The following is a 27118-nucleotide window of genomic DNA, read 5'->3' on the forward strand; positions in this document are numbered from 1 at the left end:
GCAGAAGACAATGTCTGGAATGACACATGGATGCGAGTGTTGCAGTGATAACTTTTGCGATTGTTGCAATTTTAAATTTAGAAGAAACTGTGATGGAGCAAAACGTGAGTTTTATTCACGTCATTGATGCTAATCTTGGCTTGTAACTAACTGGATTATATAGTTATTGCTGTGAATTTGATTAACAGTTATATAGCGAAACTAAATCAGTTTTGGAAAATTTTCTTTGTTAAATTAAGTGAGGAAACTAGCCTCATTTCATACTGTTTTAAAAAAACAAAAACTCATTCTATATATGATAGAATAATATTTTAATAGTGATTTTATAAGGGAGATATGACAGAGCTTGACAATTTTGGGTCTTAACAAGTTTCCTTTTGATAAAGAGGTCTTAGTGTTTCGGGGAGAGTTTTCTTTTAACGAAAAATAACTTTTTAACAGCTAATGAATTTAAGATTTTTATTACCTTTAAAAAGTTGAAATTTTAATCTATGGGTTAATTTCACAGCCCTGACTGCAGTTTACCTGTTGTCAACATCTCTGTCAATTTAAATACACTGCTTTTAGAGTTTTAACTCATGATTTAACACAAACTAACTAGTCATAAACAAATAAAAAGTAGCGGAGAGTTATCACACTGTGTTAGTTTAAATATTCACTCATTCACAACCATTCACGAAGTAACTCGTGAAATATATCATAGTGAGGCTACCAACGCGAGTTATCTCGCCTTGGAAGTTTACTAATTCAATATACGGTTATTTTTAAGTTATGCAAAAAATTTTTTATTAATTCTAAAGAGAAATTTCTGGCCAATAACAAAAACTTAAAATTTGCTTCAATGATATTTCTGGCAAAAATCATAGCCAAAATACTAAACCGATACCGATATCTACCTAAACCGCAAATCATAAAAGTTACTTTAAATTTTATCATTCGCGATCAATTTTTCAAATCCAGAAGTAAATATGCAGATTCAGAAATGGTAAGACATTAAAAAAACTTGATAAATTAAATAAAAACATTAATGTTGATGTTTAAAAATTTTTATTGTCTTTTTAATTTTGTAAATTTGAATCGTGATGCTCGAATAAAAATACACTTTTAGGCTGCCAGCCGTAGTCAGCCTAAAGTTATCATTCACTTACAATAGGATTATATTGATTCTTAGAACTGTCTATGAAGTCTGTCAAGAACAGAGTTATTGAATATAATTCTTTTATTTGAAACATGTTTATGACAATTTATTTAGAGTATTCGGTGTGATTATTGGTTTGAAGGATAATACTCGTGCCAAAAAGTTCAAAATTAGAGTTTCATGAATTCATTTTCATGGCTAACTTTATATAATTATTTAAATAACACTCATAACTGTGTTTTGTATGTAATAAATACATAATTTGAGTCGAAATTTGTATATTTAACAATTTTTATGGTGCAAGTCTAACTTTGTTTCAGCAAATAACAATTTTTTCAAAATTGGGACTTTTTTTAAACTACCTTCATTGACACACATATTTACATGAATAGGGTATAAGTTGTTTATGTGAATGTAACTTGATCATTCGAAAGAAAAGACTTGACTGGTTCTTGTGAAACTTGAATGAGTAAATTATCTCAAGTCTGTCTCTTGTAGTCGTAATTTGAATTATGGCAACTTTCTCAAAAATGTGCGGTATTCGGGGGCTAATCGCCTGAAAATTAGTCGGGTGCAAATGAGTTAAACAGTTGAAACCAAGTGCAGCTGCACCAATACACAAGTATATTTTTTTTGATAGGTCACATCGAAGAATTGATATCATCTACCAAAACTTTTAATTCTCGATCATCGACAGCCACTCCATCAACATCTTCAATTCCACCACCAGCGGCAGAGCCCAGCCCAATGGAACTATACAGAGACTACGCAAAAAACCATAATTTCAAAGCATACGTTTTATCCATACCACAACCAATTCAACTCGACTCTATGACCAATACGAGACCTAGACTCGACTTGTGGAACGAGACAACTCAAACAACCACTGCGACTACAATGAGGGACAGCTTTACACAGACAGAAACCATTATGACCAACAAAGCTACAACGACTGACAATGTGACTACTGACGGACTGACTTTGACCGACTGGGCTCTGCCGATATTACATTTTTGTTTGTCGTCGTTCATCACTTCGTTACTATAAAATATATTTATAGTCCACCTTCACGTTAACCTAAGTACTATTGTTTCTGACCTTTATTCATTATAGACTTTTAATGTATCGGTGCTAATTATGGACCACTTTCCTTCACAACAAAACAGAAAAAAATACTTTGACAATTGGCTAGCAATCAATCAATTGAAAATACATTTAACTGAGCTAATGCATTGAAAAAACACATTTTAGGTTGAAATGTAAACGCAAATTTTTGTGTGAAATTTAGCTAATAAAACAGCGAATGCATCAACTTCAGCTTCAACAGGTTCTGACAAAGCTGAAGCTAAAATCAGTTGTACCGATCAGGCTTTACCAATTCGAACGCTGTATTTTTAAATGACCAATCAGCATTGAGTAGCTCCCCACTTCTGATTTTGTGTCAAGCCCTGTGATAGGCTCAAGTTGTAAAATTTGCCGCCTGCTAATGTGGAGATCTGCCTGAGTATTTTTCTGCTTACTGATTGGTGAATTTCCTGAAACGAAACTATAGCCTCCTGATTGCATTATGTAGTAATGACTGTTTTACAATACATTAGCTGTTACATAAACAATGATTAATGATGGTTCTTAGGTAAGACAGCAACGGAAAGCGATTATCTTTAATTGTAATATTCATTGTGCGAATTGGTAGTATTAGGTATCCGAGTTGCTCAATCGGTAGATATGGTGGGAACAAGAGACCTAATGTACATAATACAGTGTACATAACGACCTTGATAGCTATAGACTGTTTGGAGATGGGTCAGTTAGAAACATCATTGCATGAGTTTATCATGTTCAAGATTAATAGAGATGGTTCAGTGTGCAGAACTCTTGACAAGTCATCAAATTTATTAAAGTTTCAGTATTGGAATATATTCCAAGACCGAACAGAAAAATGCTGACTCATTCCTGCTCTCTCATGCTGTCAATCTTTCAAGGCAGCAGAAATGGTTGAAACTTAAATATATTAGGCTACCACAAGGTGGTGTCATTACAGTTTTGTTGCGCAAGATTGTATTCATTCGTATCAGTTTTCATTGCTGTGAATGTCAGAGTTTACAAAGCCTTCTAAAAGATGAGTAATCTTCTCTGCTATACAGTAAATATGTAAAACAACTAGTGTATTTCTTCATTGCCTTATAAAACTATTTGTACTACCTTGTAAAACATCGTGTTTCTATTTAACAATGTGTTGACAAAAACAGGATCTATAAATATATAGCCTGTGTTCTTTAGTGTCAACGGTTTTGTAATAAAACTTTTCGAAAAACTTATATTTCAAGTTATAACATAGTTACAATATTAATTATATGTATTATAAAAAGTTCAAGATCTATTCAGTATAACAAAATATATTCTAGCTTCGTACTGAGTCAATTTACTTGAAGACATTTGCAAAGGATAAATCATAATGACAATAAAAATTTGTTTTCTAAAAGTCCAAAATTTCCTTTCTATAGATTAAGTTTTTTCCGGCAACATTAACGACTAGCTTGGCAATATTATTAGCAACAGGGAACAACTCCAAAACATTTTTCTGATAGAAAATACTGTAAAACCTCTAATTGACCACCATGGCGCTGTATTTTTCAACCCTTCCTCTATAGTGGCTGTCAATTGAAGGAGGCATTTGAATGGAGGCTGGCGGTATATTTTTCAACCCTTCCTCTATAGTAGCGGTCAATTTGAAGGCTGGCAGTGTATTTTTCAAATGGTTCCTCAGAACTATCGAAAGTTGAATTTAGCCCTATTACGGGCGAATGTCGCCTATAGTTTACTTTTTTTGGTGAAGCGAGATTAGACCTTTTGGATGTAATAAAACTGCTTACTTACCTTCAACTTGTCAAAAGTGTCTTAATAAGGATGCATTGAGAAACCGAGAAATATCTCTACCAGTTGATATCTATTGCTTACAGTTAACCTGCAATGATATTACAGACTGGGTTGCGCTTTGAATTTTTTTTAAGTTTTCAATCTTTATTTCGTTTCGGTTTTTAAGACTTGTTTTTAATTTATTCTTCTGTTTACCAATGTTGCTTGAAAGTTCATTGATATATTTGCTACAGTTTACAGCCAAAACTAGCTATTTAAGTACAATAGAAGAGGATTTACGAGTGTCAATCAATTGTAAGATCAGGTTACCACAATGTTGCTATTAAATAATATGCTATTAATCTGCGAATTTATATGTTATAGAACGATAATCTATCAAATGCTACAATAGCCTCCTTGTTATCTGGGTTAATAAATAAGACTGTTTGTTCCAAGTAAAATACCTGTATATTATGGTACCATGTTCAAATACTAAAGATTTACATAAAATTTGGGCCTGTTTAATATACAAACTTAAATTTACAAATTTACAAACTCCGAGGAAGATAGATTTTGCCAGGACTCCGAAAGAGCTACATGTAATTAGTGGCCGTGTCGACCATAGTCGGTGTTTCAAGCGAACAATGATATTTATCGTTATATTCATATTTATGTATGCAGTAAAATATAATTTAATGAGTAGGCCCTACATATTGAAAGCAATTCGTATGCCATCGTTAATACACAAACCAAACTTACCATGAATAAAACAATAAAAACGAAAGTGCTATCGCATGTTATTTTGGCAGTGGTAGATTTCCGCTGCCAAAATCTGATAGCCACCTATCGCCTATAGCCACCTATCACATTTCATTAAAATACTTGAATTTTTTGTTCAGATAGCTGCGTTCTGATTGTTGCTTTTTATACAACAAACATATTCTAGTGTTTTATTACCTACTACAATGTGTTTTGACCTTAACTCTTTGTTGCACTGCATAACTATACGATAACCAAACAACATCAAAAAATATGCAAATAAGCTGTACTATTTAGCACAGAATAGCTGTTTTTATCTAGCATAATCTTTGTATAAAATAATATTTTCATTCATTATATACAACAATTACCATTGTGACCTTTAAACTTCAAATCATTAATGAGGGTTTTTTTGTGCAGCTCATATGAATTAGGAGCGAAAAATAGACAAGGGTAGAGGTGTTCAAATGTTAATGTGATCAGTCAGTTGGAGGTAGTGCCTAAATATAGTCTGGTTTGATACAGATACAATGAAAAATTATGTGGTGTAGCTATGTTATGTTATTAGCTGCGATATTGAGCAACACACATGTATATATATTTCCGGTGTTGTTGGAGGTATTTCGACAAATAGCATATAAACATTTTGTTGTAATTACTACAGCAATCACCAAACTTTAATTTTGAGAGAATGTTTTATTGATGTCGTATGGAGGAAAACAAATTTGTCATAAAATGGCGAGGAGAAATAGCATCGAGTTTCACAGAATCAGGTGAAAAATCTTTGGTGTCGTAACCCATTGGTGCAGCATATTAATTAATAAATCATTTAGCGTGTGTAATTGAAAAAAGGGCATACAGTATATGGTAAGAGCGGTGGAAAGGTATAAGAACTGCGTAGCTTTGTGGTTAGATGAGCAATCTTTGTGAGTCATGGCTGAGTATGTGAAAAGTGCAAAAGAATGTCAATGTTAATGTCAGTGACTACAGTATAGCTACCATTGCATCTACTTCTTTATAACTATCTCAACACCATGGTATTTACTAAGATGATTGGTTATGCACTTTGCCTTGCACTCTCCCTCCTTCATATATAATTTTACAAATATTAGGTCAAATGTTTATCTGTAGAGATACCATGATTTTTACAACCATTTGTTATTAGAGCATAAAATTGCTCACTTCATTTTTTTCAATAATTTGCCTCATATTTTGCTTGGATCAATAACTCTAATTATTTTCCTTGTCAAGTGAGAAATTGACTGACTATTAAATACAACCGCAAGATATTCTCACCTATAGGATATTGATAACTATCGGTACAGTTGACCAAAACAGTAGAATATTGTCATGGGATCTATGAAAACAAATAAATGTAAAAGTAGGATAGTCACGGTATATCTATGAGTACTGCAACAGTTGAATGTACCAGTACAATATTATCATGGTATCTATGAGTACAGTCAAATGTAACAGTAGGATAATGTCATCTATGAGTACAGTCAAATGTAACAGTAGGATAATGTCATGGCACCTGATGTATTGTCATAAACAAGCTTGGGTGAAGATAACTTTGCGCTACCTATCTAATACAAGTTATGCTCTTGCTTAGCTATTTATTAAATAGCCATAGCTAGTGATTATATAAACTAGTTTTTGAAAGCAACAGTTCATTACATACTATGAGAGTGAACGAAAACCAGATTTCTTATAGCTTGTGATGTTATTCATACAAGTAACTATTATTCTTGTTGTACTTAAATTGTTGTATTTACATGTTAACTGATTACTTACTATGAGAGTGAATAAACCGCATTTATTATAGAGAGCAATAAAGAAACAAACCAGATTTGTTATAGCTTGTGCTAAAATTTATACAGAAATGTAACAGTACCTATGAAGACAGTTGAATAAAACAGTAGAGTATTGTCATGGTATTTATGAGTACAGTGGATCAAAACAGTAGGATATTGCCATGGTGCGGAGGAGTACAGTTGAATGTAACAGTAAGATATTGTCATCGTGTTTATGACTGCAGTTGAATGAAACTGTTGGATAATGTTAAGATAGCTATGAATACACTTGATTGTATCTGTTGTGAAAATGAAGAACATTATTCTTGGGTAGTTTGGGGCTTTTCATTGAGGTGTTACCTAATTTAAGCATTCCATGTAGCGTTTTTTTTTGCGAGTTGTCCTATCATGTAAAACAGAAAATCTACTCATGATAATTCCTTTAAAACTGTAAATGGTTGGCCGGTAGCCGATGCATGTAGGTTTAGGAAATGGTTTTTCTCAAATGGTTTGGGAAATTATGTTTTGATGAAGTTTTTGCTACTTATATTGCAGACAGTTATAAACTATTTGAGTATGTTTCCATCTGTGATTAATTGAGTTATGATAATATAATGCTTTGTTTATATAATATTAGCACCTCTGTAAAATTAGTGCGCACTTAACTCAGTTGAATTGTTGTGTCGTGACAAACCAATTGGAGTAATCTTCGACTCCAACCCTAAAGTCTAAAACCTTTCTGAAGGCTTTCTGAAAAAATATGAAATATATATTTAAAAAATAAAATGAAAAAATATGAAAAAATATTTGAGCAGTACAATGGAATAGGTAAATGCACATGCTTAATGCTTTCTTTGCTTTTGGGTTGTAGAAGAGTACTTCAGTTGTCGTGATTTCCGTGCATGCATATTGTTTGTGAGTTTTAAAAGTTCTTGTGTTAGCAAGGCTATTTCTATGGCATGAACATCGTCAAGGTTGAAGTAGATAAAAAAATTGTCTATGAAAGAAGAAAAAGTGGTTAAAATAAAAAAGCATACAAAGCTCTTTTTTTAATGCTTGCATGCAAAGCTGCGCAGAATAGCGCAAGTTTGCACTAGTCGAGAAATACTTTCCTAGATAAAATTAACTACATATTGATAAGGAGGGCAAGTCTAGAAAAGCATGCAAAGCTGCTTTTCGTTGACAAAAAGCATGACTGTTATAAACCGATCAAGTTGAGTCGATTCCAATCTTACAACACACTAGCAGTCAACTTACCTAAAGAATTGATAACAGTTGCAAATCATAACACAATATTTATTTTTTGATGACATCTACTAAGATTTTGTAAGTTCATTTTTAATGCAAATACATTGCAGGTTATCTTCAACATATGCTTTTTTAGTAACTTTTGCACTGCTGTTTCTCTAATTCCATATTTTCTATTGGTTATGTCTTTCCTTTTTTGTTCTGGCTACCTGCTGGTATTTCCTTTGCTATGTCACCTTTTAGCGTCAGTTTAAAACAGATTAATTTCCTCCTCGTCTCCTTTGTTGTATTGTTTGTTTTACTTTTTTGATATTTCTTCAAAGTTTTCAAGAAACTATTTTTTTCTTTTTGAGCTATAGAAAAGTTTTCCTTCAAAAATTGGGACACTTTTCTGTTGACGTTTAAATTTTTTAGTTTAGTTTTAGTTTAGAAATTTTAGTATAATGTGGTTTGAGATTTGTCTGCACTCTACGGAAGCTATGGCGTATGTCGTTTTTATGTAGGCTCATGTATTAATATATTAAAGTCTCACCACTTATCAGTGAAATGAATGTGTTCTGTCACAGATGTTACTATCGATTGACATGGAAATTAACTATAAAATTTACTTAGGGGTTACCAGGTCAATGAGAGTATTATATTATTTAGACTATGCATAAGACGTTAGTACAACAGCGGTAGGAGTTGTCTGCTCATCAATATAAACAAGTAATACTTTGTGATAATAGGAGATGAATAACAAACAGCAACAAATAATGTTAGTAATAATATCATACGCAAGTCGTTAAAACTTTTCACAAAACTCTCGTCTGCGCTAGTAGAGAAATACTTTCCTGGCTAAAATAAAATAAACGTTGACAAGGAGGGCAAGTCTATGAATATCGATAAATAACATGCGTTGTGTATGGTTCAAGTTAATTGAGCAAATGTACGTGCTTTTATAATGTAACATTTGGAAGCGCTGCTTATAAGAGTAATTTATTCTAATGCTCATTGCTGTAGTCTTTACAACAGTTGCCTTCTCTTAAGTTCCGTGGTTCTACTTCACAGCTGTTGAAGTGACACAATGACTAAAGTCAACAGGTATGAGTAGTATCTACACCTTCCACAGTCCTCGTCTTTTGTAAACTATGCATTGCTAAGAATCAATAGAAACTTGCGCATCCCATAATTCACCATGCTAAAGCAAAACCTTGTTTGCTGCTAGATTTATTTTATAAACTTCAGCCAAACATACATTGTACATGATATTTGCTAGATGTGATGTATGCAATTTCACATCAGGAAGTATAATTGTTATCCAAAAAATGTTATGTTAAAATTAATGGAAGGTTTTAAAAACTGGTAAAAACTGGTTTTATTGCAGCCTTGTGGAATGTGGAAATTAGGTGTGTTCCAAAGTGTCAAGAATGCACAAACTATATGCAAGGAAATCTACGTAAACTGGTGATGTCACAGAATATTCTGGCATTACATATCAGTTTGCTAGCAGTTGTCGTTGCTCCTGATAGTACTAAAGTTAATACTCTGTTTTAACAGTCTTCTTCGCTGACTATTTGTTGTCTAATTTACAGCCTATACTGTATTCACTGTACTATTCTATTTGCTGTCCTATTCTCGCTGCCTCAAATTAACTGTAAGTATTACTGATTTGCTCTTTTACAAAAGCTTTTTGAATGGTTTCGGATCACAACCTCCTAACTCTTTTATAACTGCGCTGACAAAAAACAAACTCAATGTAACTTTCCTAATCTTGATTAATAATATTAATGATGTTATGCTGTTGTTGCAGAAAACAATGTCTGAAATGACAAGTGGATGCGAGTGTTGCAGTGATAACTTTTGCGATTGTTGCAATTTTAAATTTAGAAGAAACTGTGATGGAGCAAAACGTGAGTGTTATTCACATCATTGATGCTAATCTTGGCTTGTAACTAACTGGATTATATAGTTATTGCTGTGAATTTGATTAACAGTTATATAGCGAAACTAAATCAGCTTTGGAAATTTTTTTGTTGGTAAATTAATTGAGGAAACTAGCCTCATTTCATACTGTCTTAAAAAACAAAAACTCATTCTATATATGATAGATTAATATTTTAATAATGATTTTATAAGGGAGATATGACAGAGCCTGACAATTTTAGGTCTTAACAAGTTTCCTTTTGATAACGAGATCTTAGTGTTTCGGGGCGAGTTTTCTTTTAACGAAAAATAACTTTTTAACAGCTAATGAATTTAAGATTTTTATTACCTTTAAAAATTTGAAATTTTAACCTATCGGTTCCTTTCACAGCCCTGACTGCAGTTTACCTGTTGTCAACATCTCTGTCAATTTAAATACACTGCTTTTAGACTTTTAATTCATGATTTAACACAAAATAACTAGCCATAAACAAATAAAAAGTAGTGTAGCGTTATCACACTGTGTTAGTTTAAATATTCACTTATTCACAACCATTCACGAAGTAACTCGTGAAATAATATTTCACGAGTTAATTCGTGAATGGTAGCCAACTCGCGTTGGTAGCCTCACTATGATATATTATATCATAGTGAGGCTACCAACGCGAGTTATCTCGCCTTGGAAGTTTACTAATTCAATGTACGGTTATTTTTAAGTTATGCAAAAAAATATTTATTAGTTCAAAAGAGAAATTTCTGGCCAATAACAAAAACTTAAAATTTGCCTCAATGATATTTCTGGCAAAAATCATAGCCAAAATACTTAACCGATACCGATATCTAACTAAACCGCAAATCATAAAAGTGAATTTAAGTTTAATCATTCGCGATCAATTTTTTCAAATCCAGAAGTAAATATGCAGATTCAGAAATGGTAAAACATTAAAAAAACTAAATAAATTCAATAAAAACATTAATGTTGATGTTTAAAAGTTTTTATTGTTTTTTTAATTTTGTAAATTTGAATCGTTATGCTCGAATGAAAATGCACTTTTAGGCTGCCAGCCGTAGTCAACCTAAAGTTATCATTCACTTACAATAGAATTATATTGATTCTTAGAACTGTCTATGAAGTCTGTCAAAAACAGAGTTATTGAATATAATTCTTTTATTTGAAACATGTTTATGACAATTTATTTAGAGTATTCGGTGTGATTATTGGTTTGAAGGATAATACTCGTGCCAAAAAGTTCAAAATTAGAGTTTCATGAAATCATTTTCATGACTAACTTTATATAATTATTTAAATAACACTCATAACTGTGTTTTGTATGTAATAAATATAAAATTTTAGTCGAAATTTGTATATTTAACAATTTTTATGGTGCAAGTCTAACTTTGTTTCAGCAAATAACAATTTTTTCAAAATTGGATTTTTTCTAAACTACCTTCATTGAGACACAGATCTACATGAATGGGGTATAAGTTGTTTATATGAATGTAACTTGATTATTCGAAAGAAAAGACTTGACTGCTTCTTGTGAAACTTGAATGAGTAAATTATCTCAAGTCTGTTTATTGTAGTCGTAATTTGAATTATGGCAACTTTCTCAAAAATGAGCGGTATTCGGGGGCTAATCACTTGAAAATTAGTCGGGTGCAAATGAGTTAATCAGTTGAAACCAAGTGCAGCCGCACCAATACACAACCATACTTTCTTTGATAGGCCACATCGAAGAATTGATATCATCTACCAGAACTTTTAATTCTCGATCATCGACAGCCACTCCATCAACATCTTCAATTCCACCACCAGCGGCAGAGCCCAGCCCAATGGAACTATACAGAGACTACGCAAAAAACCATAATTTCAAAGCATACGTTTTATCCATACCACAACCAATTCAACTCGACTCTATGACCAATACGAGACCTAAACTCGACTTGTGGAACGAGACAACTCAAACAACCACTGCGACTACAATGAGGGACAGCTTTACACAGACAGAAACCATTATGACCAACAAAGCAACGACGACTGACAATGTGACTACTGACGGACTGACTTTGACCGACTGGGCTCTGCCGATATTGCATTTTTGTATGTCCTCGTTCATCACTTCGCTACTATAAAATATATTTATAGTCCACTTTCACACTAACCTAAGTACTATTGTTTCTGACTTTTATTCATTATAAACTTCTAATGTATAAGTACTAATTACGGACCACTTTCCTTCACAACAAAACAGAAAAAAATACTTTGACAATTGGTTAGCAATCAATCGATTGAAAATACATTTAACTGAGCTAATGCATTGAAAAACACATTTTAGGTTGAAAAGTGAACACAATTTTTGTGTGAAATAAAACAGCGAATGCATCAACTTCAGCTTCAACAGGTTCTGACAAAGCTGAAACTGAAATCAGTTGAACCAATCAGGCTTTACCAATTCGAACGCTGTATTTTTAAATGACTAATCAGCATTGAGTAGCTCCCCACTTCCGATTTTGTGTCAAGCCCTGTGATAGGCCCAAGTTGTAAAATTTGCAGCCTGCTAATGTGAAGATCTGCCTGAGTATTTTTCTGCTTACTGATTGGTGAATTTCCTAAAACGAAACTATAGCCTCCTGATTGCATTATGTAGTAATGACTGTTTTACAATACATTAGCTGTTACATAAACAATGATTAATGATGGTTCTTAGGTAAGACAGCAAGAGAAAGCGATTATCTTTAATTGTAATATTCATTGTGCGAATTGGTAGTATTAGGTTTCCGAGTTGCTCAATCGGTAGATATGGTGGTAACAAGAGAACTAATGTACATAATACAGTGTACATAACGACCTTGATAGCTATAGACTGTTTGGAGATGGGTCAGTTAAAAACATCATTGCATGAGTTTATCATGTTCAAGATTAATAGAGATGGTTCAGTGTGCAGAATTCTTGACAAATCATCAAATTTATTAAAGTTTCAGTATTGGAATATATTCCAAGACCGGGCAGAAAAATGCTGACTCATTCCTGCTCTCTCATGCTGTCAATCTTTCAAGGCAGCAGAAATGGTTGAAACTTAAATATATTAGTTTACCACAAGATGGTGTCATTACAGTTTTGTTGCGCAAGATTGTATTCATTCGTATCAGTTTTCATTGCTGTGAATGTCAGAGTTTACAAAGCCTTCTAAAAGATGAGCAATCTTCTCTGCTATACAGTAAATATGTAAAACAACTAGTGTATTTCCTCATTGCCTTATAAAACTATTTGTACCACCTTGTAAAACATCGTGTTTCTATTTAATAATGTGTTGACAAAAACAGGATCTATAAATATATAGCCTGTGTTCTTTAGTGTCGACGGCTTTGTAATAAAACTCTATAAAACTTTTCGAAAAACTTATATTTCAAGTTATAACATAGTTATAATATTAATTATATGTTTTATAAAAAGTTCAAGATCTATTCAGTATAACAAAATATATTCTAGCTTCGTACTGAGTCAATTTACTTGAAGACATTTGCAAAGGATAAATCATAATGACAATAAAAATTTGTTTTCTAAACGTCCAAAATTTCCTTTCTATAGATTAGGTTTTTTCTGGCAACATTAACAACTAGCTTGGCAATATTATTGGCAACAGGGAACAACTCCAAAACATTGTTCTGATAAAAAATACTGTAAAATCTCTAATTGACCACCATGGTGCTGTATTTTTCAACCTTTCCTCTATAGTGGCTGTCATTTGAAGGAGGCATTCGAATGGAGGCTGGCGGTATATTTTTCAACCCTTCCTCTGTAGTGGCGGTCAATTTGAAGAATGACACTGTACTTTTCAACCCTTCCTCTATAGTAGCGGTCAATTTGAAGGCTGGCAGTGTATTTTTCAAATGGCTCCTCAGAACTCTCGGAAGTTAAATTTAGCCCTATTACGGGCGAATGTCGCCTATAGTTTACTTTTTTTGGTGAAGCGAGATTAGACCTTTTGGATGAAATAAAACTGCTTACTTACTTTCAACTTGTCAAAAGTGTCTTATTAAGGATGCATTGAGAAACCGAGAAATATCTTTACCAGTTGATATCTATTGCTTACAGCTAACCTGCAATGATATTACAGACAGGGTTGTGCTTCGAATTTTTTTTGAGTTTTCAACCTTTATTTCGTTTTGGATTTGAAGACTTGTTTTTAAATTATTCTTCTGTTTACCAATGTTGCTTGAAAGTTCATTGATATATTTGCTACAGTTTACAGCCAAACTAGCTATTTAAGTGCAATAGAAGAGGATTTACGAGTGTTGATCAATTGTAAGATCAGGTTGCCACAATGTTGCTATCAAATAATATACTATTAATCTGCAAACTTTTATGTTATAGAACGATAATCTATCAAATGCTACAATAGTCTCCTGGTTATCTGAGTTAATAAATAAGACTGTTTGTTCCAAGTAAAATATCTGTATTTTATGCTAACATGTTCAAATACTAAAGATTTACAAAAAATTTGGGTCTGTTTAATATACAACCTTAAACTTACAAATATACAAACTTCGGAAAAGATAAATTTTGCCAGAACTTCGAAAAAGCTAAGTAGTGGCCGTGTCGACCATAGACGGTGTTTCAAGCGAACAATGATATTTATCGTTATATTCATATTTATGTATGCAGTAAAATATAATTTAATGAGTAGGCCCTACATATTGAAAACAATTCGTATGCCATCGTTAATACACAAACCAAACTTAACATGAATAAAACAATAAAAACGAAAGCGCTATCGCATGTTATTTTGGCAGTGGTAGATTTCCGCTGCCAAAATCTGATAGCCGCCTAGGTTGGTGGCTATCAGATTTCATTAAAATACTTGAATTTTATGTTTAGATAGCTGCGTTCTGATTGTTGCTTTTTATAGAACAAACATATTCTAGTGTTTTATTATCTACTACAATGTCTTTTGACCTCAACTCTTTGTTGCACTGCATAACTATACGATATCCAAATAACATCAAAAATATACAAATAAGCTGTACTATTTAGCACAGAATAGTAGTATTTATCTAGCATAGTTCTTGGATAGAAAAATATTTTCATTCATTATATACAACATTTACCATTCTCACCTTCAAACATTAAATCATTAATGAGGGTTTTTTGTGTGCAGTTCATATGAATTACGAGAGAAAAATAGACAAAAGCAAAGGTGTTCAAATGCTAATTAGCTGATGCTATGATAATGCTGCTGATAATAATGCTGATTAGTCAGTGGGAGGTAGTGCATAAATATAGTCTGGTTTGATACAGATACAATCAAAAGTTATGTGGTATACATTTAGCGTGTGTAGTTTGAAAAAAGGGCATACAGTATATGGTAAGAGCGGTGGAAAGGTAAAAGAACTGCATAGCCTTGTGGTTTGATGAGCTCCTAGAAAACTGTGGTTACAATCTTTGTGAGTCGTGGCTGAGTATGTGAAAAGAGCAAAAGAATGGCAATGTTAATGTCAGTGACTATAATATAGCTACCATTGTATCTTCTTCTTTATAACTATCTCAACACCATGGTATTTACTCCTGCATATCTGTCTCGATACCATGGTATCTACTTCTTTACTATTTTAATACCATTATATCTACAACTTTCATCCAATTAACTAAATACAATAGTATTTACCACTGTAGAACTTTCCCAATACTATGCTATTCACCACTCCATAACTGTCTCAATATCACGGTATCTAATGTACTTCTGTATAACCATTTCAATACTATGGTATTTACCACTCCATAACTGTCTCAATGCCATGGTTTCTACTTCTGTATATCTATATTAATAACATTGTATGTACTTTTGTGTAACCATTTCAGTACTATGGTATCTACTTTGCCATAACTGTCTCAATACCACGGTACCTATTTAAAAAACTCTCAAAGTGCCAACCAGACACCTTAATATTTTGCTCTATTTTAGTACGAGTCTTTGAAGTTTGTGCAATTGTTTCCAAATGTTTGGATGATAAGTCTGTGTAGGCATTTATTATAGCATTTTACATTGACACAATGTTTATTCTTCAGCAGTTGTAGTCTGAAGTAATATTAATGTGCAGTGTCAGATTGTTTCAATGTCACTTTGCTGTTGTTCTGATCATTATTACTATTACCTAATTTTTGTCTGTCTCTCTGTGATATTTCTTCACACTTCTAATGATTCTAGAACAATCCAACAGACTTTACATGGATAATCAAACTTTCTGACAAAAGGTCTTAGCCAAGATTTTCACCATATGTAGCCTTTTCAGACTGCAGTATTTCGCATGGTCAATAAAAATATAACATCTCAAACAAGAGGCCCAGGTTTCTGTCAAAGAAGTCCATGGAAACTTAATTCCTAATAAACCTCTGTAAGCGCAGAGGCCCGTATGTAATTTTGGGGTGAGCTAGATTTTGTTTTCTGGCATTATTATGCATGTATGGCATTAGCTTAGTGGTTTCATAAGATGATTGGTTATACACTTTGCCTTTCGCTCTCCCTCCTTCATATATAATTTTACAAATGTTAGGTCCAATGTTTATCAGTAGAGATACCATTTTTATGACCGATTTTTGTTGTTGTTATTAGAGCATAAAATTGTTCACTTCATTTTTTTCAATAATTTGCCCCATATTTTGATTGGATCAAAAACTCTAATTATTTTCCTTGTCAAGTGAGAAATTGAATGACTATTAAATACAACCACAGGATATTCTCACCTATAGGATATTGATAACTATCGGTACAGTTGACCAAAACAGTAGGATAATGTCATGAGATCTACGAATACAGTTGAATGTAACAGTACAATATATAATCACAGTATCTATTAGAGTTGCCCCGATTTTAATATCGGAATCGGTGCAGATATGGGTGTTAAGTATCTAAATTGGTATCGGCCGATCTTTTTTTACAAAATCAGAAACTTTAGATACTTTTCTCAGATCAACTATTTAGCAGAAAACCGTATTTTAGCCTGCTACCCTAATAAAAACTCATCAGCTGCAAGTTTCTTATTTTTACCTAACAAATTCCAGGCCTGTCACACAATCTATTTCATGGCTATTATAGTCTGATGAACATCCACACAGCTGAGAAATCTTTTGAGTTTAGTCAGGATGTAATCACAGAGTGCGTTATTTCCCAATTACAGCGATATGATTTATTGTAGCCAATCACGAACAAGAGAACAATGATGAAAAACAAGAATGTCTGTAATATTTCTATTTACTAGCATTACGAAAGTAATTTGAGCAGTCGAGGCATAAAGTCGATACAGTAGAATATTGTCATGGTACCCGATATATTGCCATAAACAAGCTTAGGTGAAGATAACTTTGCGCTATCTATCTGATACAAGTTATGCTCTCGTTTAGCTATTTATTAAATAGCCATAGCTAGTGGTTATATAATTATACTAGGTTTTGAAAGCAACAGTTCATTACACATTATAAGAGTGAACAAATCAGATTTGTTATAGCTTGTGTAATAATTAATGCAGGTAACTATTATTACTGTTGTACTTAAAATGTTGTATCTACATTTTGCCTGGTTATTTACTATGAGAGTGAATAAACCACATTCGTTTTAGCTTGTGTTATCATTATATCATAAATATAACAGAAGTTATTGGTGACCAGGATGGAAACTCTTGATTAGTGAAGCTGAGATCATTACAAGAATATAACCTGAAAACCTATACAACATCTTCAGTATACTCAAGTACAGTATGTCTTCTGAAGTGGATAAGTTAGTGAAATCAACTACCGCTCAGAAAAACCAAAAGACGGAAAACCAACAAAAATCTTACCTGGAAGAAAACAAGCAACTTTTGGAACTACTCGTGAAAAGCCAAATTGAAGCAGCGGCTAAGCTAGCACTATCAGCAGCCTTACCCGTTTTCATAGTATTATCCAACCACAGAACTATTGACTGAGTATATTAATCGGTATGACACATTTGTAGTAGCACACTTTATACCTGAGGAGAGGAAAACTAACGTGTTCTTAATTAATCAGTCATTGGCTCTCTACAAAAAGATCAGCAACATGGCTGGCCAACTGGAGCCTCCAAAACTTATGAATGAAGTTCCCATGAAAGAAATAGGTAGATAATTTCTTAAAAGAACAATATGATCCTACACAATGTCTAGTATGCAAATGTTATAAATTCTAGCATTATCTGAAAAGAAAATCTGGAAAAATTATTTATAAAATAGCAAACAGAATTAGACATGTTGCCTTTCTAATATTAATAATTAATAAGATGAAACACGGTTTGTCTGCTGAGTATATAATAAAGCAGTTTTCAAAGCACTGTTCAAAGCAAAATAAAATGAGCTATCTTTTAAAAAGAGCGAAACTGCGACTTTGAAAACTTTGAAACTGCGACTGAAACAGCAGATGCAGCCAAAATAGCCAAGGAAACTTTAGATAGAGAGCAACAAAATGTCAACAAGGTGCAACCAGATCATAGAATTAAGATACCAACAGGAACTTCAAACTACAAAAAACAAGACAGACAACTTTCAATTGCTACAAATGCAATGAAACTACAAGTACTGCTAAGGAATGTCCTTACAGATCTGCTACATGTAACTTTTGCCAAAAGTTAGGACGTCTAGGAGTTGCCTGCCAAAATAAGAAAAGCAACTACTAATAACAAGTCTATAACACAGAAATCTTCACCAAAACAACAGCTTTAAACTATCCGAAGAATACATATGGAACAACTTCAAAGAATATTGAGACATAACAACAGTTTGTAGAAATTGAGTTAAATCCAGGAGAGTGTGACAACTTCATTACTTAGGAAGTCTCGTGCAAACTTTGTAAAAAGGGTACCCTCTACAACAATTTCAAACTACGAGTCTGCTTCAAAACGTCCTATTGAAGTAATTAGACAGTGTCAGCTGAATACTAAAACAGTGAAAGAAAACAATATTGTCTTGAGCTTTGTAGTTAGCCGTGTTCCAAATCGCAATCTGATAGAAAGAGGAACAATCAAACTATTAGGAATATCAATACACACCCAGCTCAACCAACAAACTAATACAACTTGTAAAGTAGTAGACCAGGGAACTGCTGAAAATAGCCTCCAACAAGTTTGCTAGCAACTCTGCAATGAATTTCCTGATCTATTTAACAATGATTTAGGCTGTCTAAAGGATTACGGGCTAAAATAAGATTTAAATCAGATGCAACACCAGTGTTTCACAAAGCTCAATCGGTTCCACATGTTATTCAAGATAAGTTAAAACTAGCCTACAAAACCGGAATTCAAAGAAGAATTTGGAAACCAGTACAGCTTAGTTATTATGTTACGCGTGTAGTTCTGGTCAGAAAAGCACAACTTTTTAAAAGTCATTAAAGATCAATCAAAGAATTTGAAGATTACTCACAAACAATCAATCTACAATCAAAGACTCACTGACAGCCTATACCTCTACCCAAAGGCCTGATGAACAAGCTGGGAGAAGCAGGCCCGTATTCCCTGGGGCGGGTGGCCGGCTGAGCCGTCCCAACTTTTTAGGAACTTTCTGCGGCTATATAAGTACAGTAAAACTCTGATAACTCGCCCTCGGATAAAATGTAACATTTCATCTCAAACACAAGGGTAACTCAAACGGATTTGTTTGGTCAGTTCCCACGCAATGATAAATTGCTTCAGATAACTCGACCTCAACATCATTTATTTGAAAAGTTATTTGCCCAACGGCCATGGAGACAGTTTTTATCGCTGTAGAATATCACTTTATTCGAAGCCATAGAGGCAAACATCAATTTTTAGTAGTTCTTAGGCGTCATTATTATCATCAGTGGCAAAATATTCTTGTTAACGATCTTTATAAAGGTTTGCAAAATATAAAGTTTTACCAAACACCTTATAATAAAATCGGCAAAACTGATCTTTGTTAAAAAGCTCAAAAGAAAAAGAGGTCTTTTTTCTGAGCGTTTTAACTGCGGTCAAGTTTTGCCTATTTTAATTTAAAAACGTCTCGCCAGTCACATCACCTAAAACAAAACAAATCTAAAAAAATAGCAAAATGTTGATACTTTCCGATAAATTTTTTTAAAACTTCACACGGGAGGCCCGGCTGAGGCCCGCCTGAGGCCCTACATAAAAAGATCTGTTGGGGGCTTACACCGCCCCCTCAACACCCCCAGGTGTTCATAACTAGTCGCCTAACATTAGCTGCCCCAACTTGCAACCAGTGAATACAGGCCCGCTTTTAATTGCTTAAAAAGATTTTTCTGCAAGCTTGAATTGAACAAACCGCTGCTTTACTGAAGACTGCTGATGTGATCACTTATGGCAATATCTGTTGGTTCATGGTCCGGTTGTTGAGACCTAGCCTGTCTTGACAAACTGTTGTTTTTTGCGAAGTTGTCCCTCGTCGAGAGGAGTGAGCAAAACATCAGCTTGTCACAAGCTGATGTATATGTATACCTATGTAGATATATAGATTCTCATTTTGGAATGAAATTTTTAGAGTTACCCTTGATATTTCTGAAGCCTCAAGGAAATTGACTCTTTGTTGTTTAGAGCAATACAAGTTAGTATTCAGAAATCACTTGAGGTAGATTTGTACACACAAAGGTAAAATTTTACACTCCATAAATTTTTGTGAGGACTGCTTACAATAGAATCACAATTAGTACATTTAGTTTGTACTCCTTGGTCGGTAGTTTACAATATATTCTCTGTTGTCATCAGACGATACAGTCTGTGGTCTGTAGTACAAAGTTAATCACTCACTGTTAACAATCAAGTGCATACTCCAGTGCATTCAATAACCTTGCTATCAATTGCTGGTTTAATTTGCATTACAAGTCCACAATAACATTGACATTTCACAATAAGCATAATATATGGTAAATAATATATAAATTTATGGAATTAAAATCATAACTGCGCATATTTTATATAAAGGTATTTGATGAATTTTCCAGGAAGTACCAAAATAGATCAAAATAATGTATAGTATTTGAAAAACAACAATATAGATTTTTAAAGCAAGAAATTCTACCTTTATGCAACTGTTTTAGGATGGAAGTAAACAACTGCATCATCTAGTTGATAGTAAATTGTGTTTGGCAAACAATTTATTCCTGAGTGTACACAAATGGTATATCTTTACCACCTTCCCAGTCTGCCAGAAAGTCGTCAAACATTTCATTCTGCGCGACAGTGAAATGATTTTTCCAGTCTCCAATGACGCCTATAAAATGCATACGCTATGTAATGGCATAATATTAACATACAAATGTAGTCCGGAAAGATTTATAACAGATTATTTGATGCTTTCAAGAAACTATGGCTGATAATGAGTGGGCAAAGTTTAAAATGTTTTTTACAACTCAAGTGACTCACACTTGACAATGCCTAACAGGTCAATATGCAAAGATAAAGATAATAGAACTCTACTAGTCTTATTATATTATCTTTATGCAACAAATAAAGGTTTTAAGCCTAACTTCATTATTCTTGATATCTGCCATTTCAGTAATATATGATTTAATTTATTGCAAAACTTTATAGATTGTAAAAAAAATGTATTCAAGTATAAATGTAGGCGTCACTTCTATTTCCAATAAGATTTTACCAACATGGTTTTATTCCACTACTTCCGCCCTCAATTCTAATGGTTAGTTATTGTTACACCCTTCTCTGTACTCTAACTGTATGAAGGGAGAACCTTACAATAGCTCAGTTACCATAGAACTTTACAATAGATCAGATACCATAGAAACTTACGATAGATTACATACCATAGAACCTTACAAAAAATCAGGCACGGTAGAGTTTCCATTAATCATCCATTTATTAGTTTCCATTAATCAGTTTATGTACAAACTAAAAGATATACATACTACCTTAGACAAAAAATCTTATTTATGGTTACTATATTATAACTGAGCACTAAATTGGTATATCTTTAGCTAAACATCTTTAGTTTGTATTGCTGAAGACTTCAAGCTTGTTGCACATGCACGCACACACGCACACGCTCACACACACATGAACGCACACACACTCACGCACGCTCACACAGTCTTGTAAACGCATGCAATTGGGGACGCGATATTTTTACCATCACTTTGAGGACAATTTTCATCTATCATTAAGAGCTTTAAAAAATAACATATTAAAACATTTTTTGTTGGGTTTACAAATGCACTGATTTTTGGAGCTGTCATCTTATCCGTTTTTCAGTTATAGCTCATGAGAATTTAACACTAACTTTGGGGACATCACATCACACGCATGTATGAATTTTTTATCTAATAAACGGGGACTTTTGCGTAGAGAAGATAACTCTGGCTTATTTTTGTTCTTTTCAACCATTTTGGAGTTGTCGGTATGTGATACTTCTCCCACACTTTCGTAAATGTGCTTGTAAAAGTTATCCATCACTTAATTTTTCCCCAAATGTCAACTTAGAAGTTTAATAGTTCTTTATTAAACCTATTTAAAGTACTAATTCTACACACACACACACAAACACACACACACACTCAAACACACACGATCGCACACACACAACTATTTTATACCACTAGTGGAACAAGCTAAATGTCAGCAAAACTTACAACTGGTTGAGAATTAACACAAACATTTAAATATTATTTCAGTAGAATCTTTGAATAATTCTTATTTTGCTTAAAAATATTTGGCTTAAAAATGTCATGAACAGGCTAATTTATAAATTCCTTGCTATTCAAAGTTTAATAAGCAATTGACACCAATCAGTACATTGACCACTAGCACCATGTAGTCATCACCTTCTAGATCTGACAGGGTATAATGACAGGTTTAAGTTGAATTTTATCTAAAATTTAATTAATTGTTGATTTTGCACATTCTTGTGAATACTCTCATTATATCAATAAGTTGTAGTCTAATATGTATTGACTACTATTGTATATACTACTATTGTATATTGTAGGTTGACTTGCAACAAAATTCACATTACAGTTATTTGGTATCAAAAGGTTCACCATATTAATTATTATAAATAAGCCAAGTTAAATTATAATTAGACAGCTTACAATGTAACAAGTTTAAACTCAAGAAAATAATTTCACTAACTAACAGGATGCACTAAAACACCGATAGTAAATACTAACTGAACAACACTTTATTCATATTGTATTTATTTTGTGTATTTGTGTAGAGTGTATTTTATTCATACACTCTACAACCCGCAAGGTAATGAGGTTCAGTTAATGAGATTTTAGAATCAGCAACAAACCATTGATCGTATATTACCTTTTCTGTAAATTTGTACAGTTGCTTTCTTGAGTTTTGTATGATTCTCTTCAAGGTGTTTAGGTCCAACCTTAAACAAAAAACAAGCAAGTTTATAGAAATGCTGTAGACACCAAAATATACAGAAAATGATCTAGCTTGTTGTCAACATAGATGTGTCAGTACAGTGTCGTCGAGGTAAAATACTGTCACTAGAAACAAAAAAGGACTAAAACAGTATTTCATCAGAAATAAGCCGTCATGTATGATAGTAAGTACTATGGAAAGCCTTTTCACCATATTAAGCAGTTGCTGTTGCCAGACAGGTCAGGTGCAACGCTTTCTACCGGCAAATGTATAGCTCAGTACAACCTGTCTCAGGTCGAGATGCACGCAACTTGGAGGGCAACCCATTGAATTTAATTAGGTACGGTGAGTGATCTGTCTATACTGACCAAACAAATATAGTATCAATCTCAAGGTCTGAAGTAGACCACTTCAAAAAGAGGGTGTGATAACCTTGCGAAAGAAATCGACAAACTGATCCTCTGACCAACCATTTAAGCCTACCTTGCCTGCTGTACTATAGTCTATTGTATGCTGAGAGAGTGAATCTAAGAGAGCGAGAACTAGTTCTACTTCAAACCATATTGGAGACAGTTATTGCATGCAGTTCTTTGGTGAATATGATTAGAATATGGAGATACCATGTCTGCTCGAAAAAACAATGTTCACACTGATCATTTCCCATTCTATGCTGCAGCTAAAAGTAAGCTAAGATTCAGGGAACAAATTAATTTTACAGAGATGAGCATGAGAGCTCTGTTTGATAGAGCTGGAGGAAGTAGACCGGAGTGAAAAAAAGCTCTCATTGCGAGGAAATTGGGTATACATGTAAATAGCACAAAAAGAGCTCCTACTAATGAGGCCTGTCAACGGTGTTATACATATTTAGTGCATCACGGATATACAGTATTTTAATAGCAAAAAGGAACAAGAATGAAGAGAATTCGGAGCTGGCTTGCTATCAAAAACTCACTAATTCGGTATATAGAGGAAGATTCTTCACCTATTAATCATAGAATACTGACGATATATTTGCCTCAAGATATTTTTGCTACAATTCTAAGTGAATTGCACCAACAACGATGGATCTGGAGGAGAACAAGGAAGAATTTTACAGCTAACTGTGAGAAGTTCTTTTTAAAGTCTCAAAAAAAATAAAATGGTTGTCGCTGATGACTTCAATGCAAGAGTTGGATCTCAACCTAGAGCTGTAAGTTGTGACTACCCAGCTTACAACTCTCTACCAGCTCTATCATGATACCAGTCCTATAATACAAGAAAAGATCATCGATCCTGAAGTAATTTGCTGATCATTTTGATTAACTTCTCAATTTCTCAAGATTAATGAGCGAGACTTTGACACCATTGAAGAATGACCAAAGGTCACATCTTTGTCTAAGCTCCAGACATAAAAGAGATAGTAGATATGATAGATGTAACACAAAAAATGCAGAACTTTATGAAAATGCGGTATTCTGCCAGCAATCTGAAAATAAACTGGGCAGAGATAATAATAAACTTACACCAGCTGAATTTTAAAAGGTTTGCTCAGATGAGAATGTGCTTCAAGACTTGAGAGATATCAATATAGTGTCAATATCTAATATATGGAATATTTATGAAAGTATATCTTTGCTCTCCATTGCTAGAATGATACTCTCTGATATACTGTCAATTGAATCAATAATTTCATTGCACCAATGATCCCTGCATGGAGGCAGGTAAGCATTTGCAGCACAGAGAGGGAACAATTCCAAAGAGGTTGAGTTAGTAAATGGCGTAAAACAAAGATATGTTCTAGCATTTATGCTTTTCTCGCTCTATCTTTTGGCTATTTTGGAAGTGGTCTCTAAAAACAACAAGCAATGTTTTTGTATTCAAACTAGACATAATGTAGACTTGTTCAATGTTGCACATTTGAAGGCTTGTAGAGAAACATGCCAGAAAATCATAAGGGAAATGCTATTTGCTTTGGATGGTGTGCTGATTGCCCATGACTCCAGAAGCTTGCAAAACCAACTCACAGATTTGTCTTTGCTGCGGAAAATTTCACTTCAAATATTAACATTAGAAAGACAGAGGCCTCTTTCAATCAGTTAAAAACCTCAGAGTTATTAGAACACTTGCTGTTATCCATAAAGAAGAAGAAAATAGGAAGAAAAAATAGGATAAAGAAGAAATAGGATAAAAATATCATAGATCGACCAAGTCAAATATGAAGAGATATGTTTAGAAGAATAGATGGGATATAGAAGAACCTAAGACGCACCGACGATGTCCTTAGGAAAGAATCAGGCAAGCTATCTCATTGGTTTTTCTACAGACAGATTTGCTCGAAATCTAAGATTTGAAAACGACCTCCACTTTGGATCTAGTACAAAAAAATTAAGAGTGTTGAATCATAAAGCAAGACACTTGGAAACAAACTGCTAGAGATCAGTCGGTCTAGGGAGCCACGCCCCGAAGACCACAACCAATAGCACAATCATCTTCGCCTTGATGGATTTCTGATGATGATGTTTATGATGAAGATGTTGATGATGAAAATGGTAATGATGTGTGTCACTTGTGTGAATAGAAGTTAGGCACTCGTACAAAGTACGATTTCTTTTAAAACTAAATTGTTAGGAAGTCACCATAAAAGACTGCAGAACTTTAGTAGTTGTGAAGGTGACATGCTCCCCTTCACAAACTCTATTAGTTGGCTATGTGATTAAAAACTAGTGTAAACCAACACTAACTTCAAGTAATCTCATAAAAAAACTAGTTTCTATAAGCTGTTACTTCTACACAATTTAACTTTTTATATTACTATTGATTTGACCATCTCCATAGATTCTTTAGACGGAGTTGCTGTTGTCTTTCCTACTTTCATCTTATCAAAGCTTACAGCTTCAGCTATCTCTTTCACCAGTTCTGGTGATCTGTTGGTACCCATGAACTCATTCAGGAAAAAACAGGTTCTAATTATGATGCATATTTAGCTAGTCTTGATTTTTTAGCAAAGTTACCTAAAACTTCATTAGTCCGACAATGTGACAAGCGGTTGATAAGTAACTTCTAGTTGATATTAAATAAGTTTTTTATTTAGTTGTCAGTTTATATTGTTGCAATCAGCACCTAAAGGCTTTAGCTACACATTTCTCATAAACAAATGTACATTTGCTGTTGCTCAAAATTATTATGTCTGCAAACTACTGCATAGCAAAATCATCACTTAAATTTTTAGGAAACGAATCTTAATTCATTAATTTTGATCGATTGCAAGATTTTATTGTTGGTTTTAACATTAATAAAAAATATTTTGCCTGTAGTAGGGAGTGACTTCACATTAAAGATTGTTAGTAAAACAAGATTAAATCCTTATTAGACAACGTTACTTCACATATGTTATCTAGCAGTTTTGAATATATAATAACAACAAGAATGTAGTATTAATAATAATAATAATAGTGATAACAACAGAAATAGGAATATTAATATAGGGCCTATAATATAAGTAGCAAGCTGAATTTGATATTAAACAAAATTTGTTATTTAGTTGTCAGCCTATATTGTTGCATCTTTATATATATATCTCCAACTTTGCCTGTTTTTCCAGCTACGTATAGCTATTAATATCTTGAAATACAGAATCCATATCACGAGAGATTCGATATCAGACCCTCCCGTTTTCCAGGCCAATCCCTAACCAATTAAGCTATACGAGCTTGATGGTTTCATAGGCAATATATGTCGTTTTATGGGTGCAAATATGCTACCGCTCTTCGTTACGACGCAAAGTGATAGCGCAATGTCATGGAGAACAGTGGTCTAATTTTATGCACGCTCCATCGTGAGAGCAAGTATAGTTAGTTCTTATTAGTAAGCTTACTCAAATTATCCGTTGGGAGTGTGCCAGGCTAATAGGAAGTGACAGGCAACTACATTACCTCTCATTGTTTATAAGCTGATTTGTAATACCTGTGCAACGTCGGGAATTCTGCTAGACAATACATAAAAGCTTTAGCTACACATTTCCCTCATAAAAAACAATGTGCATTTGCTGTTGCGCATTATTATGTCTGCAAACTACTGCA

General features: G+C 33.4%; 2 protein-coding genes across 2 annotated transcripts in view; both read right to left on the minus strand.

The window, feature by feature from the left end:
- LOC137405156 (sulfotransferase 1C2-like) overlaps window positions 1–27118 on the minus strand; it is a 92524-nt gene that overhangs the window by 53966 nt on the left and 11440 nt on the right. The gene's annotated exons all lie outside the window — the stretch shown is intronic.
- Window positions 20385–25982, minus strand: LOC137404658 (sulfotransferase 1C2-like). The gene is made up of 3 exons (XM_068090883.1): window positions 25852–25982; window positions 22995–23064; window positions 20385–20943 (listed from the first exon to the last, which is right to left on the minus strand). The coding sequence occupies exons 1-3, from the start codon at window positions 25975–25977 to the stop codon at window positions 20828–20830; spliced, it is 312 nt and encodes a 103-aa protein (XP_067946984.1). The 5' UTR covers window positions 25978–25982; the 3' UTR covers window positions 20385–20827.

Source organism: Watersipora subatra, chromosome 9, assembly GCF_963576615.1.
Source record: "Watersipora subatra chromosome 9, tzWatSuba1.1, whole genome shotgun sequence".
In the NCBI taxonomy this organism is placed as follows: Eukaryota; Metazoa; Bryozoa; class Gymnolaemata; order Cheilostomatida; family Watersiporidae; genus Watersipora; species Watersipora subatra.